This window comes from Chamaea fasciata, unplaced genomic scaffold, assembly GCF_029207755.1.
Source record: "Chamaea fasciata isolate MVZ Bird 193981 ecotype frontalis unplaced genomic scaffold, bChaFas1.0.hap1 SCAF_5, whole genome shotgun sequence".
In the NCBI taxonomy this organism is placed as follows: domain Eukaryota; kingdom Metazoa; phylum Chordata; class Aves; order Passeriformes; family Sylviidae; genus Chamaea; species Chamaea fasciata.
The window spans coordinates 14,666,679-14,680,926 of record NW_027094090.1 but is presented as its reverse complement, the minus strand read 5'-3'; the positions used below and the strand labels follow the sequence as shown (position 1 = coordinate 14,680,926).

At 37.8% G+C, this 14,248-nt stretch overlaps 1 protein-coding gene across 1 annotated transcript; it reads left to right on the top strand.

The window, feature by feature from the left end:
• The first annotated feature begins 200 nt into the window (after positions 1-200).
• REDIC1 (regulator of DNA class I crossover intermediates 1) lies at positions 201-13,529 on the top strand. Its single transcript, XM_066182911.1, has 12 exons — positions 201-270; positions 1,392-1,527; positions 2,862-2,994; positions 3,490-3,556; positions 3,998-4,198; positions 6,125-6,231; positions 8,732-9,264; positions 9,509-9,581; positions 10,236-10,296; positions 10,862-10,928; positions 11,662-11,744; positions 12,297-13,529. Exons 2-12 carry the CDS (start codon positions 1,425-1,427, stop codon positions 12,915-12,917), a joined length of 2,049 nt encoding a protein of 682 aa, XP_066039008.1. The 5' UTR covers positions 201-270; positions 1,392-1,424; the 3' UTR covers positions 12,918-13,529.
• Positions 13,530-14,248: the final 719 nt, after the last annotated feature.

Genomic DNA, 14,248 nt, shown 5'->3' with positions numbered 1-14,248 from the left:
GAAAATGGCTGTAACCGTAATAAGTGGAGTCAGTTTCCTCCTCAGCAGCAGGAAAGGAAGAGGCAGTATAGGGAAGCTCCACCAGTGAAGCTCCACCCCAAAACCCAGAGCAGGTGCACAGGCATATAGAGGTAGAGGAGTAAGGCTATATAGAGGCAATTACTCAAATTAAAACATTTACATATGGGAATGTAGGACCAATCAGCAGCTTGTCCTCATCACCTTCCTAGTTTCCTGGAGGCCTGTGAGCTGTTTTCTCACAAATTACTGGTATAAGCCACATAATTTATATTAAAACCATGTAATTTGCTTCAGTGGAGAGGGAAAATGGGAAAAGACAGGATTGCTTTTAGTAATGTAGCACTAAATTACTAAACACACTGGTAATTTTCTAATTGCTATTATACAATTATTAGTAATTTAGTAATTTAGAGGTGATGGAGATAAAAATATCTGGGACACTGAAGGGAAGTGGTTACATTTTGAGTGTGTGGACCCTGAAGTAACATGAATTTTGAAGTGTTGATTTGTACACAGGATAATTTTACTTTACTGAAGATATTAATATTAACTGAAGAACAGATATTTTCCATAGATAATGTCATCCTGGAATTAGTTACCAACGAACATGTTAGGTATATTAGTTAAATGTCACCTGCAATCATGAGAGGAGTTACGTTTCAGAAGAAAAGTCAATGCTATTTTTTTGTTTTGGCATAGCCTTCAGTTTTCAATATCCTTCTTTTGTTTAGAAAAAAAAATCTGTTTGTTTAATATGTTACTGTCCTGATACATTCAGTGTCAGTCATATTTGTTTGTATTTGTAGTAACAAAAATTCTCTCTGAATTCCTCATCGAAGAGACTTTTTTTTTTTACTTTTTCCTCTGCCTTTTTTTTTGTCAGAAGACTATTTTCTTTGTCAAGAAAGACAAATTTGTAGAAAAATAAACTTTTTGTGTCATTATAGATGGCACATCTGGTGTACATAATCTTTCTGATTTATTTGCTTATCTTATATGCTTCCTGAAAAGCCCCTTTAAATTTTTCTAGGACCTTGTCCTTGCCACATTTGGTATCTTTTATTTTAAGAAATATTTTTAGTGGTTGTACACAAAGTTTGAGAAATAAGCATTTAAGGACTAAATTTTTGGCATCAAGATAACAATGATTTTTTTTAATGTGACTGAATTATATTTGCATTCTTTTTCAAAGCAATAAAAATAAATTAAGAGCAAACAGGGCATGAGAATTCAGAGATACTTAACCATGTACTTTTATATTAGGAATAGTTCGCTAAGACTTGTTTACTAATTTCAAAAGAATTACCTATACTGGTTATGTGTTGTTGAAGCTTCTGTCAAAAACTTATTCTCTTCTTTAAAAAAATAAGGAATACTTTGAAAGAAAGAAACTTAAGTCAAAAATGAAGCTCCTGGAAGTATCATCTCCTAAAAGTTCAGCAGTCAGTTTGGATCTTGTTAATCTATATGTGGTTAACCAGGTATCAACCAAAAAAGACAACACTGGTGAGTTTTGGGTGTTCTGACTTCTCAGAATTAGTTATTCTTAACTGTTACTGCTGTTATTTTAGTTCTTGTTCTTCCACTTACAACTTAACTCTCAAGTAAGTGGCGTTTTATTAAAAAAAAAATGTACCTAAATACAAAAATTATGACTGCATAAAAAGTCAGGGCATAAGAGGAATCAAATAACCTTGGTTCCTGCCTACTTCACCTTTAAAGCCTTGTGCAGTGTCCTTGGTTCCAGCCCAGGGTTGATGTTTGGAGTAGCCAGGACAGGCATGGCTCGGACCCTGAGGTGGTTCTGCACCTCCTCACATGGTGCACAGGGGGCTGCAGGGGAAGGAGTCCCATCAGGAGGGGGAGCAGCACTGGGACGTGAGTACCCAGGGAACGTTTTGCTCCCTGTGGTGAGCACCTGCCTGGGAATCATCACTCTGTTATTAATATAATTTCTTCTTTCAATGCTGTTTTCAGTAAATTGTTCTTATCTCAACCCATGATCTTTACCTTTTGTGCCTCCAATTCTCCTCTCCGTCCTTCTGCAGAGTGACAAGAAGAGGGAGAAGGAAAGGGAGAGGGAGATAGAAAGGAGGGAGAAGGGAGAGGGAGTGAGCAGCACATGGTTTGAAGTGTTTCAGTGGGAACACTAAACTGGAGAATACCATTTCTAAACCATTACACACATTTATTACCTTCCCCATTCTGTTCATTAATTTTACCCCACATCCACGTCTTTTCCTCTTTGCTGTTGAATGGGTCTATTTCCCATCCACTTCCTTTTTCATAACTTTGGGGGCATTTGGAATAGTCTTGTCAGTTCTCCCCAGACTATCTTTCTTAAAATCCATTATTAAACTTCTTGAAAAACATCACTAAAACTTGAGTCCTAACTCTTTAAATGTAGATGTGGTACCTAAGGATACGGTTTAATGGTCGACTTCGCAGTGCTGATTAATAGTTGAATTCAATGATCTTAAAGGTCTTCTTCAACCTAAATGATTCTGTGATTCATGTAATCTGTGACATATTCATAAACCAGATTATGGAACATTTTTTTTTCCTATTCTCAGAGGAGTAGAAGGTGACCGAAGAAGAGAGAAGAGAGGAAGGCAGCAGAGCCTGTACACACCAATGGCTGACTAAATAATTTTATACTATCGTGCCATTTAGAATAGAGTTTTTGTATTGTTAGTAGCAAAGAAAGAAATCAATATGACTTTAAATGGATTAAGAAATCTAAAACAACAGCTTTTGTACTCTAGTGAAACTCCTGAAATTCAGGAACCTCAAAACTTTCTCCAAGCCCAGCACTGACATACCAAATACATTAATTGCAGAGAACATGAGGAAGCCAGTCCACGTTGATATTACTGAAGATGAAAAAAACCCTATCAGGAGACATAACTTAGAGCTTCCCACATCACCCCTACGTACACAACATAAATCAAACTTAGATGATCTCCAGAACAGGTACTTGTATAAAATAGGCAATACTTATGCAATAGTGATGTTCTGGGAGAGGTATTTCATGATTGTCTAAGATTTGGGGTATTAAGGAAACATAAACATACCATTGTAAACAGGGAAGTTTCACAACCACTGCTGTCATTTCAGTGATACTTTTACTGTGAGAGAGTAATTAATAAATTCTGAATAAAAAACTGCACATGAAGCTGAGAGATCTTTTAAAAAAGGTTATGTGTCAGTACTCATATCAGGTACATATACTAAGTTTATCTCAAGGAGCAGGTTATTCAAACAGCATTACCTACTTACACTGTTTTCCCATCCAGCTTTGGACACTCAAAAGTGACCAACTCAGACAGGGTTCTCATAATTGCCTAAGAATCAGGCTGTTTTAAGATGTGTGGAAAAATATTCCTAAGTTATTTTGAAATTAACGCTCAGAACATTTTAATCTTTTGGATCTTGTATTTCATAGGCTGTTTTTATTCATTTTACAAGGTTACAGAAGCAAGTTTTGGACACCAGAAGACACCATCTCTTAGAAAAAGTAAAATACCAGCATAATGTAAGTTTACTATTTTTATAAGACTAAAAATATGCAGTAATTACTGTATTTTAAATTATTTTTCAAAGAGTGGCCAAATCTCATGGATGCTGAAACATATGAAGTCTTCTTTCTCTTTAAGACTATATTGATAAATTATTTTCCTGCTACTGCTTACATATTTCTTGAAAAAAAGCTAAAAATGTATTTATATCCATCTCTCCTCAGGATAGCATTTGTGTGCATGTTTCAGATTAAGTAGGTACTTACATGTTGCCCTGAAATAAGCCCTTATTGCCTTAAGTTTTTCATTAAGTCATATCAGAATGTAGAAAATTTTCTCTTCTTTGTGGTTTATATGCAGAGATGTAAAAGATATGGAATGGCTTGATTACTTTCAACTTTATGCTTAAATCAAAACAGTTTTAGATAAATAAAATATCTGTGTTATGTTTTGTCTAGCTGTCACAAGGAACAGCATTACGCAATGTTGATTCTAGTATGGAAAATGAAGACAACATGACAAGAGTCTTTAGTGCTTGCCCATTGTCCTCCTCTGGTTTTCAGCTCTCTAACCGTACCCTGCTTTCAGAAGAAAATTTAAACACAAACCTAATGGGCAACAATTGGGAACAGACCTACGAAAAGAATCTGCAAAACCAGGTTTAGTTAATATTTTGCTTCCATGGAATTACTTTAAACTAACTTTCATTTATTTGATGTGTAAAACTAGTGTCATTGTTATGGTAATTATGATTGATCCACATTTTTTGTAGGCTGGTGGCAATGCATATTCAGTATATACAAATATATTTATTTTATTGTTCTGAAATAAGCTCAACTTGAGCTTTTGTTCACTGAGCTCTCAGTATTGCTGATATCTGCAGAGAGACAATTAGTCACATCCTGGCTTTCTTTTGTTTCTGGCTTGTAAATTTGGTTAAAGAAAACTGAAATATATTATAGTTTAGAAATACAGCTTTCTTAAGCATACAGTTAGTGTAACTGGGTGTTGCATTATCCCAGGTGTCCCATGACTTAATTTTTTATCTTTTAATATCTCAGTGAGTAACATAGTTCTTAGACTATTCTCAGTGCTCTGCGGTTTAACTCTTCACTTTTAAGAAACAATTGGAAGTTCTTTGTTCTGATGCATGTTACTATTTTTTCTTTTTTATTGACTTTGTGATTCTTAAAAGAATCATCCTTATAAAGGTGATAGCAAATATAATATGCTTTATTTTTAACAAATATGTTATTCATTGGAAATAATAAAACAAATTCTATGTGTTCCACCAATGGTATTCTGAAGTCTTGAGGTAAGTGAGGAAGAAATGCTCCAGGAGTTTCAGAAGGGGAGATGGTGGGTTGTTCAGGTAACAAGAAGGCCAAAACCTGCAGGAAGCTGACCTGAAGAACAAAGAAGCCCAAAAAATATGTTTTCAAAACACAAGGACGCCTCTGTGTGGAAGAGAATTATTAGATTCTGGAAGCTAGCTTGGCTGAATCAGGGAACTCCTAACTGAGGTCAAATGCAATGAGGAAGTGTGCAAGGAGAGATGGGCAACCCAGGAAGAAGACAGGAGGATCCACTCTGGAGGGGTGGCACTAGGATGCTGAGAGGATGATTAGAGCTGAAAATCACAATGGGTTGGAAGAGCAGCAAGGAGAATTTCTGTAGGTGTGTCATCAAGGGAAGGAAACCTAGCAAAATGCTGTCCACTGCTAAATAGAGTTGAGACCTAGTGACAAAGGACATGGAAAAGCCTGAGGTACTCAAAAACTACTTTGCTTCAAATTTTTTCAGACAAGATCTGCTCTCTGGCTCATCTTGAAATGCAGTCAGGAGTTGTGGGGAGTTGTATGAAACAGTAGGGAAGGAAAAAGGCAGAGAATCCACTGTAACCTGGACCTAGAGAAATATATGAGGCTGGACAGAATCCAACCATGTATATTCCAAGGATGTTGTATGACACCACAGATTTTTATCACCTTTGTAAGGCTGTGGTGATCAGAGAAGCTTCCCAGTGAGATGAAAGACACAAATGTTATGTCCATCTGCAAAAATGTAAGCATGATCTGGAGAAGCATCATCTCACCTCTGTCCCTGGAAGAATTAAGGAGCTAAGCTCCCAGAGGGAATTCCAAGGTACATGAGGAGCAAGAAGGTGTCTGCAAACAGCCATCAGATTTTCAAGGTCATACTCTGCCTGGTGGACCTAATTGCTTTCTGTGATGGAATTAGTAGCTCTGGGAATTAGAGAGAAAAGCAGGCATTCCTAACCTTGACTTTAGGAACGCTTTTATAAAAGTTTCCCATCTGATTCTAGTAGCCAAAAGGGGCAGCTATGAACCACATGAATGGACAATAGGATGAGAAAAAACTGTCTGTTACTGTCATGCTCAAAGTAGCTATCTGTTGGCTAAAGTTTGTTTGGCAACAAGGAGGTTTGGGGTTCTGCGGTAAAGATATAAAGAAGTAAAAATAGTGGGAAAAGATGTATATTGTTTGGAAACCCAAGCTGAACGTTTTAAATACTGTAACAATTATGTATATTCACAGTTTGACAGCTTCTACTGTTTTCTCAGCCAGGAAACAGCTTTGATCAAGACCCTTGGAATACAAAACCTCCAAGCCAGTTTATTTTCAGAAAGTCTCATACAGTGCCTCAGGAATTGTTCAAGCCATTTGATAGGTAGGCAATGATTTTACAATAATGAGGGAAATAACAGTCAAGTTTAATTAAGAAAAATACTAAAATAATATGAACCTCATTACTGCTTTGTTTGTTTCACTGACTGTCTTTCAAATAGAAGTTGAAATCAAAAGGAAACACTAAACATACAAAGTTATTTAAATTTGCTGAAAGGCAGCAAAATCTCAGTTTTGGGTAGGCACTTGGAACCATGATCTATTTTTTGCAGTATCAAAGACATGAGTGTTGCTAAATTCACCTTGAATGATAGCACAGATGTACTAAGAGGTCATGAGGAGGGGGAAGCTGCCCCGGAGGGAAGCTACCCCAGGTGTTATTAGTTTTGGGCACTGTTGCAAGTGCTTTTTTGATGATCTTGCAATAGCAATTGAGCATCTGCACCTACATTATTTATACTAGGGATAAAGCATTTTCTTTCCTTCTCTTTCAAATGTGATCCTACTGTAGCTTTCTTTTTTTCCCTATAATTGATTCAATAATACTTCTATGAGCATATACACTTTGTCTTTAAAAGAATGGATGGAAATCAAGAATTTATTTCTTGTTGTATGTGCTGATAAAAAAAATCTTAAATCACTGATGGTTTAGGGCCAAACTCATTTGTACTGAACATTTTATTTCATTTTCTTTCCAGAGGCTCTCCCTTGGACCTAGAGATCTTACATAGCTAATCTTATTTTACTCCTTCTATTCCATAAGTCTGCCCTTTGGTTAAAAGTTCCTGTCCATCTCTAATTTAGGCTGGATAGAGACATAAAAAGACCATACAGTATTGAAGTGCCTGAAACCTGTTTGCTTGGGGAGTCAAGTGACCCATAAACTCACTGGCCAAATAATAACTAAACACATCAGCCACCTTAACTTCCCCTCTTCTTGTAGCTTCTCCTGGCTTTCTCCAGCAAAACCTAAAATGAACATAGCATTTGAGTGAATTCCCAATGAGTGTATTTACACTGAGCCCTATATAACCTTATCTCACCTACATCTCTCATTTCTCCACTAGCTATCAGGCCTGCACTCATCTGCTTATGTCACATCCTCTCATCTTCTACCCATTCATGGGTCACTAACAACACCTCCTTTCCAATTGCTCTTCAAATCCATTTCTTCGTATTGTCCTTGTTTTGTTTTCATCCACTGTAGCCATAAATTCTTATACCTCAAGAGATCACAATTCTTCTGTGAAGGGAGTTTCTTTCACTGTATGTGAAAAGTAGAGTGTAAATGTATACAAATGTTTAATGTAACATACTGATGATGTAATCAATGTGCATAATTCTGAGACCTGTGGCACCTCAAGGTTATTAAATATGAATTAAAAGTTTTCCTGACATATTTCCTCACCTACTCTTAAGTTTTACTTTGCATTACCAAATATTCAGCTGGAGTTGAGAAAGACTCTCTGAATTACTTCACAAAAGGGTTTTATCTTCCTCATGTAGATCTATCCAAGTACCTTCAGGAATAAACTGTAGTGTGTTTAGCCTTCTAAAACTGTCCTGGTGAGCTTTCTGTAACTAGAGTAAACTAGTTTCTCATTTAAGTTCCATAGAATCTTTAGTCAGTTCCAAGTATTTGCTGATCAGAACACCACAGGCATTTTCTCCAGTAAGAGTTTTCTGTACTACATTTCAGTTTTCAAGTTCTATTGATAGCCTTGCTTAGAACACTTTAAAGAAAGGGCTTTTTTTGAATGGCCTTTTTTGCCAGATCTCTGTCCTCCAGAAGAATCTCAACTTTTTAGTCAGAGTTTCTGAAAGGTCAGTCAGCAGATCTAGCCTGGAAACAAAACAGTGAAAATGTTAAATTAAGAGGCAAGTAAATGAAAGCATGATAGTTTTCATGTCCATGACGCTCACATGATAAAATCTTCAAAACCACTACTCTCAGAAGTGAGCTAGGGAAGTGGGGCATAATAAAATGTCCGACTGGCCTCCTGACACTGGAACAGAAAAATTCTGTGCTGAGTCAGGATTACTGATTTCAAGTACAAATGAAAGTCACTTGTTAGGGGCTTTCAATATGGAAGAGAAATATATTCTTAAGCAAACTACCTTTACAAATGGAAAAAACTATTTTCCTCTTTATTTATTTCCCCCCCTTTTTCTCCCCGAAGTGGCTGCCTTTGGTCAGCTGGTGGAGCAGCAGTGACATACTGTGGCTGATTTTATAAATCACAGTTCTCTGTCCAGGAGGATGTGCTCCGTGACTTTGTATGTTTGAAGACATTAAGAAATAGAACTTCTTTTAAATCAATCTTACTATAAAGTGCATAATAAAATGCACACTTTTTTCAGTTGAAATATTGTATATTTAGGAGGACAAAATCATATGTAATGAGCAGTGAAGTTTTTGGGATTTTTATCATCACATTATCATAAAGTGTTGTGTTGACGGTCAGTATTTTGCTTATTTGTGTACTCAGAATTTTTTTTTTTTTTTTCTTTTCTACCCCTTACACCTCATTGCCTACCCCCAGACCTGACCACATGAATTCTGCCAGGAAAAATCCAGTGATAATAACCAGTAATGAATCAGAAAACTGTGAAGGAATAGAAGAACCAATATTTGATGCTGTGAAAGAAACTGCAGAACTGAAAAGTCCCCAGGATGGAAGTGGTTGTTCCTTTCTGGCACTATTTGAAGATGAGCATTCACCAATCCATAATAATCCTTCCACAAAGCATTTTAATCCTTTTTCTAACCAAAGCAATACTGACATTTTTTTCACTGTTTCTGACATTAGAAATCAAATTACCAACAGCAGTTATTCTTATGACACTAGAAGGGTTTATCCTGCAATCAATGCAAAGGAAAATTCTGTAGACAGACGCCTTGAGGGCATTTTCACAGCACCAGAACAGGTTTTCCTTACAAGGAACAATGTATCAAGTACAAGCTACAAGGAAACCGGTGGACTTCATAAAATCCACCTGCAGAACTGCCATGACGGACAGCACTACTTCATATCCTGTGAAAAGAGAGAAAAAAGGGCAAACCTTGAAAAAATTGGTGCGTGTCATATTTTAAGGACATATATTCTGGGTTTTATTCTCCTTTTAACAACATATGTTCTTATAACCAGAGATGTATCTGCCCTGACTGAAAACTTCATGAATCTTCAGAATGCAGTCACATAATTTTAAATCCAACTATTTAAATTATTTTAAAAACTTGACAGAAACTTTTTTATTCAAATTGCATTTATTCCATTGCATTTCAAAATCAAGGTTTACTTTTTTTTTTTAAATTTTAGAGACATTTGCTTATCACCATGATCAGCAGAATAGATTAAAGAAGAATGTGCAGAATTATTCAAGAAAAAAAAGGTGAGTGTTATGGAAATTACCAATCTATTAACCAGCCATAACTGCAGAGACCTTGCTGAATTGGAGAAATCCTGCTAAGAGCACTGGAAGGAAAAGTTCTCAACAGTATTACTGAGGACTCAAGTTTTCTCAGTGAAAATAGTACCATACAATGTGAATGAATTTATGCTCAGGTAAGCCCATTATGCCTCTGTGTATCTGCCCATAATAAGTATAAAGAAATACTGCTCCATGTTTGCAGTTCCTGAAGTTAAGCTGTTGATCTGGCTTGTCCTCTAAAATACTCTGTCTCGTTCCACTAGCTGCAGAGCAAGTGTCTTCCCTGGGCTATGTGGGTGCTCTGTGTTTTATTAAAGACTTGTTTTCCAAACACTGATACATAGCACCTCCCATTTTACAACACAGCACCATCTTCTGTCATTGCTTCAATTCCATTTTGCATTTCAACAGAAATGAAGTTTATGAAAAACATTCTTATTGTTATTTCTCAGGCTCAGAGATAAGTCCAGTGATCTCAGTAGTGGGAAGCATTTAATGGTTACTGAAGACAAAATAAAAATTTACAAGTCACCAATAAGGACTTTAACTCAGAAAGAAAATAAAAATACTGGGGGAAAATCACTTACCAGAGAACTTTGTGTTTGCATTCCTCAGTGATGAAAAGTCTGTGAAAGAAACAGCCTGGAATCAGAACCATCTCTTTGTATTTAAGGAGGTAACTTATAAAAAGATCTATTTTTTGTCAAACCCACTGTTTGCATGATTCATTTGATTCATGAGGTGGAGAAGGATTGTCCACAACAGTTAGAAACTGAATATAGCTTCACTGAATTAACTACCGTGGAAGCTTCTTTTCCATCATGGTTTTTAAAAGGAATTCAGAAAGAACTGCTGCTACTGACGTGGTTCAGACAGACAACCCTTTCAGGTCCACAGTTCACATGGTTTCATTCACACCTCTGCTGATGCCTGGGAAACATTGTGTAAGTTACCCATCAACACTTAGGATCAGACTCTGCAGGCAGTGCCCAGACATTATATGCAGGATACTTCAGTATTATAAAGGGGCTTTGTGCCAGTATACATATAACAAGTGTTTCAGAGGTCTTGCCTGTAGATGCCACGTATGGTACTACTCAGGGATAAAAATACCTCTTGAAATAATTTGTGGTACAGTGCAGTGACTCCTTTATGTAATACAGAAACTGAATGTTCCTCTCCTAACCTGAGATGCTGATCCAGCTGAACCCTCACTATTAATACCTTATTATTTTTAACAGTTCACAACAGCACAAGAGAAAGGGTATAAGTTTGGAGTGAGTTCATATCTTCATGAGATGGAGATGGGTTAGTACTATTTATACATTATCACAAATTTTTTTTTCTCTACATGTGAAACTGAAACAGTCACTTTTAAAGCTAGAGAGAATGATCTTTTTAGGATGTTAACTTTGATGAGGGCTTGTATTTCTGATTCACACAGCACTGTAAAAAGACAACTAGCATTACCAGATAACTAAGAATTAGCTGTGTTTGCTTGTCCTTGAAGAGATACTCTCTTCCAGTAGACTATATGCTGTCATGCCACATGTGGTCAGAGGGAGGGGAGTAAACTAGGCCATCCTGCATCCTTCCTACTCCCTCAGTAGCTGTAGGGTCAGCTGTGCTGGCTGCATTTCAGAGCAGAAGATCTCTCAGGAGCCTCCAAGAGAGAAATAAGTGACTTGTATGGCAGCCAGTGTGCACATGGAGTCTGCTGTGTTCTCTTGCAGGCTGTGCTCTGCAGAGTCCTTCCTCTTTTTGGGTAGCACAATTCTGCTGCTGATTAACAGCACAGCTGAGGCTTTGGGGGTCCCTTTTCATCCATCTCTGTTAAGATGTGTTGACTTGAGAAGAACTGCTAGAACTAGAAGAGAAGAACTGCTAAGAACTAGATTGACTAACATTTTGTTCTTTAAACAGTATCTTAAAACTGCATCAGAAATAGTAATGTTTAATTCTACATGCTGTACTTGAGAGCTGGATCTTTGGGGAGTGTTTGGTGAGTAACCTTTCTTTCTTTTTCATCCAATTTTTCAAGATGTGAAGACACCACTCAGCATCCAGTCTCAGAGTTACTCTCCAAGGCAGACTGAGAGCTATTTGACCTCTAGTCCTGACACAGTGAGTAAACCCTTGTGGGCTGGCAGGACTTTATTTGAATTATATCTCTATGCCTGACTGCACGTAAGGGTGGATGTAGTTGGAATCTCATTTTGTTTTGTATGAGATAACTTCATGTATGATGAGGACAAGGAAGAGCTGTAAAATTTCCTGAGTAGTTTGACAGACATGTGGTCTGTTCTCTTGATAATGACTGTGGGAAGATGCTAAGCAACATTCTCTACTCTTCCTGTATGTATAGCTGCCTTTCATTACATGCCTGTAAAGCAGAATGATTTGACACACTGTGTTTTCAGTCATTCTTGAACACAAAAATGCCATGGTGTAAGAGTATAAATTGCATGGGAGAGTGAAGGTTTGCCTTGGCCACCTTCTCTTCACCAAGGGCCAGAAGTACATCCTTGGAGAAGGAATGAAAAAACCTTTAAACAACCAGAAGCAGACAGTTCTGGCCTTTCTATTTATTTCACTTAGTTATTAGCAAGTCATTACTTTAGTCCTTATTTATTGAACTATTTGAACGGTTACAATTGCAAAATTCTGTTCAAACAGTCTGAAGAAGAAGACACAGCCAAAAAGACGGAACATCTGAATGAACAGTCCTTGAAGGCATATGATGCCAATATATTCTCAGCCTCAGCAAGCAGAGAGGCCCCCATGAGCTCTCACACTCGGTGTGTGTGCATGCAGCCCAGCAGTACTTTGGCTAGAGAAGAAGCAAACAATCTTCAGGAGAAATACTCTATTTTTTGTGCCACAGAGCAGGAAAATAAAACCCACCCAGTCCTGTCTCAGGGCCCATCACACCGCACCCTTCGGAGGGAGCAGGTCACCCGCATCACTAGGTGCGATGTTTGGTCGCAGACCGAGGGCTCTGTGACAGAACTAGAGAAGGTGGATGTGGGCACCCAGTGTGGCACCTTGAGGGTGTGCAGCTGTGGGGGATCCGTCCCCGCTGCCCGCAGCCCAGGCGGGATCCCTCCTCCCAGCGCTGCCGGTCCCGCAGCAGAGCACGAACGGCCCGTGCAGGAGGGGCCGCAGCCCGCGGGCGCCGGCAGCGCGGCCGGGACAGACGCCTTCGCTTCTGAGGCAGAGTACCTGAGTTTGGCTAGCAGCAGGACCCTAGAGGTGCTGAGCTACATTGATAAAATGAAGGAGAGAGCTAAGAAGTGATCAACTGTGGCATGTAACGAACACAATAGTTTTGTCCTGTTCTCAGTGTATTTCATTCAGTTGGCATATTCTGATTTTTCTAGCATGGTTAGGCAAAAAGTGTTTTTACTGTTTGTTTGCTTTAACTATCAATAATTATGGATTTCTGTCTACCTAGTGCTATTCTAAAGTATGGGTTCCATAGATATCCAACTATTAACAATGTATTTTACAATAGCCTAGTAAATACAAACATTAGGAATTATATTGGTTTCCTCAGCAATCCATACGATTCTGTTGTTTGGAATTGATTGACTATGTTTCTTTCAAGAAAGATGTTGTTCTGCTTCAAAACATATTTAGTGCAGATCTGAGTTCAGAGCCATTGTCTGATTCTCACCCATTTTAACATAAAAACTTTCCTTGTGTTCATACTAAACACAAAAACGGGAAACAACAGAAAGTGTACATCTGCACACATAGAATAGACTGTAATTTAAAAAGAGCTATTTTTTTAAATGCTCAATTTTCCTTCCACAGCAGATCCATTTTCTGGCTGTTAACCTAAAAAAATCTTTCATGTGTTTCTGTATTCTGTCTGCAAATTGAAAATCTGAACTACTTGCCTCTTCATTTCAGTATTTGTGTGACGTTACAAATCACAACAAATAAAAGTTTCTGATAATCTTGTTTCTAGGTTATATTCTTGCCTTCTAAAAAGTTCCTGGTGAGGGAAACTCACTGTTGCTGACATCTAGTTACAGATCCATACCCCTTCAGTTCCATATAGGTTTATCTCTATGTTAACTGTGTGTATGTGTATGTATATATATAAATGCCTGTGCTGGCATTAGCCAGCTGGCTGCATGCAGGGTTCCTCTTCTTCACAAACTGGGCTTGGGCAAAAGCTACACTGGAGACATCCTTAAACAGAACAGGAGATTCGCCTCTATAAAATTAATATGTTGTGCTTTCCCCATGGAGTTTGCTGTTAAAAGATTCACTGCCCTTATTCCCACCAGGTCAGGGTTTTTTCTACAGTTTGTAGAAGGGGTGAGTGTCACCCAGCCTGGATGAGACTCATCACCATTCTTTGTCTCTGTTCTCATCATCAAACTAATGGCTGTTTTTACTGCTGCATTTTATTTTTGAAGCTAAAAGCCTTTTTTAAAAGAAGGTCTACATTGCTCAACAGTTTGCAGGTTTATGGCTGTGCTATTTTTAAAAATAGCGGCTCAGAAATTTCAGTGGACTTTACCGCACCTGGAAGAAAATAGCATTGTCTTTTTATGTATAAATTGCATACATAGGAAGTGGTTTGCACAGCCAGACTTCTGAACTGTGTAACTATC

What these genes read in the sequence shown, in the direction of transcription:
- REDIC1 (XM_066182911.1), top strand. Translation starts at nt 1,425, where the DNA reads ATGAAGCTCCTGGAAGTATCATCTCCTAAAAGTTCAGCAGTCAGTTTG. An exon ending in TTAGATGATCTCCAGAACAG is followed by an intron (nt 2,995 to 3,489) that starts GTACTTGTATAA and finishes TCATTTTACAAG; the next exon opens with GTTACAGAAGCAAGTTTTGG. An exon ending in TGACCTCTAGTCCTGACACA is followed by an intron (nt 11,745 to 12,296) that starts GTGAGTAAACCC and finishes CTGTTCAAACAG; the next exon opens with TCTGAAGAAGAAGACACAGC.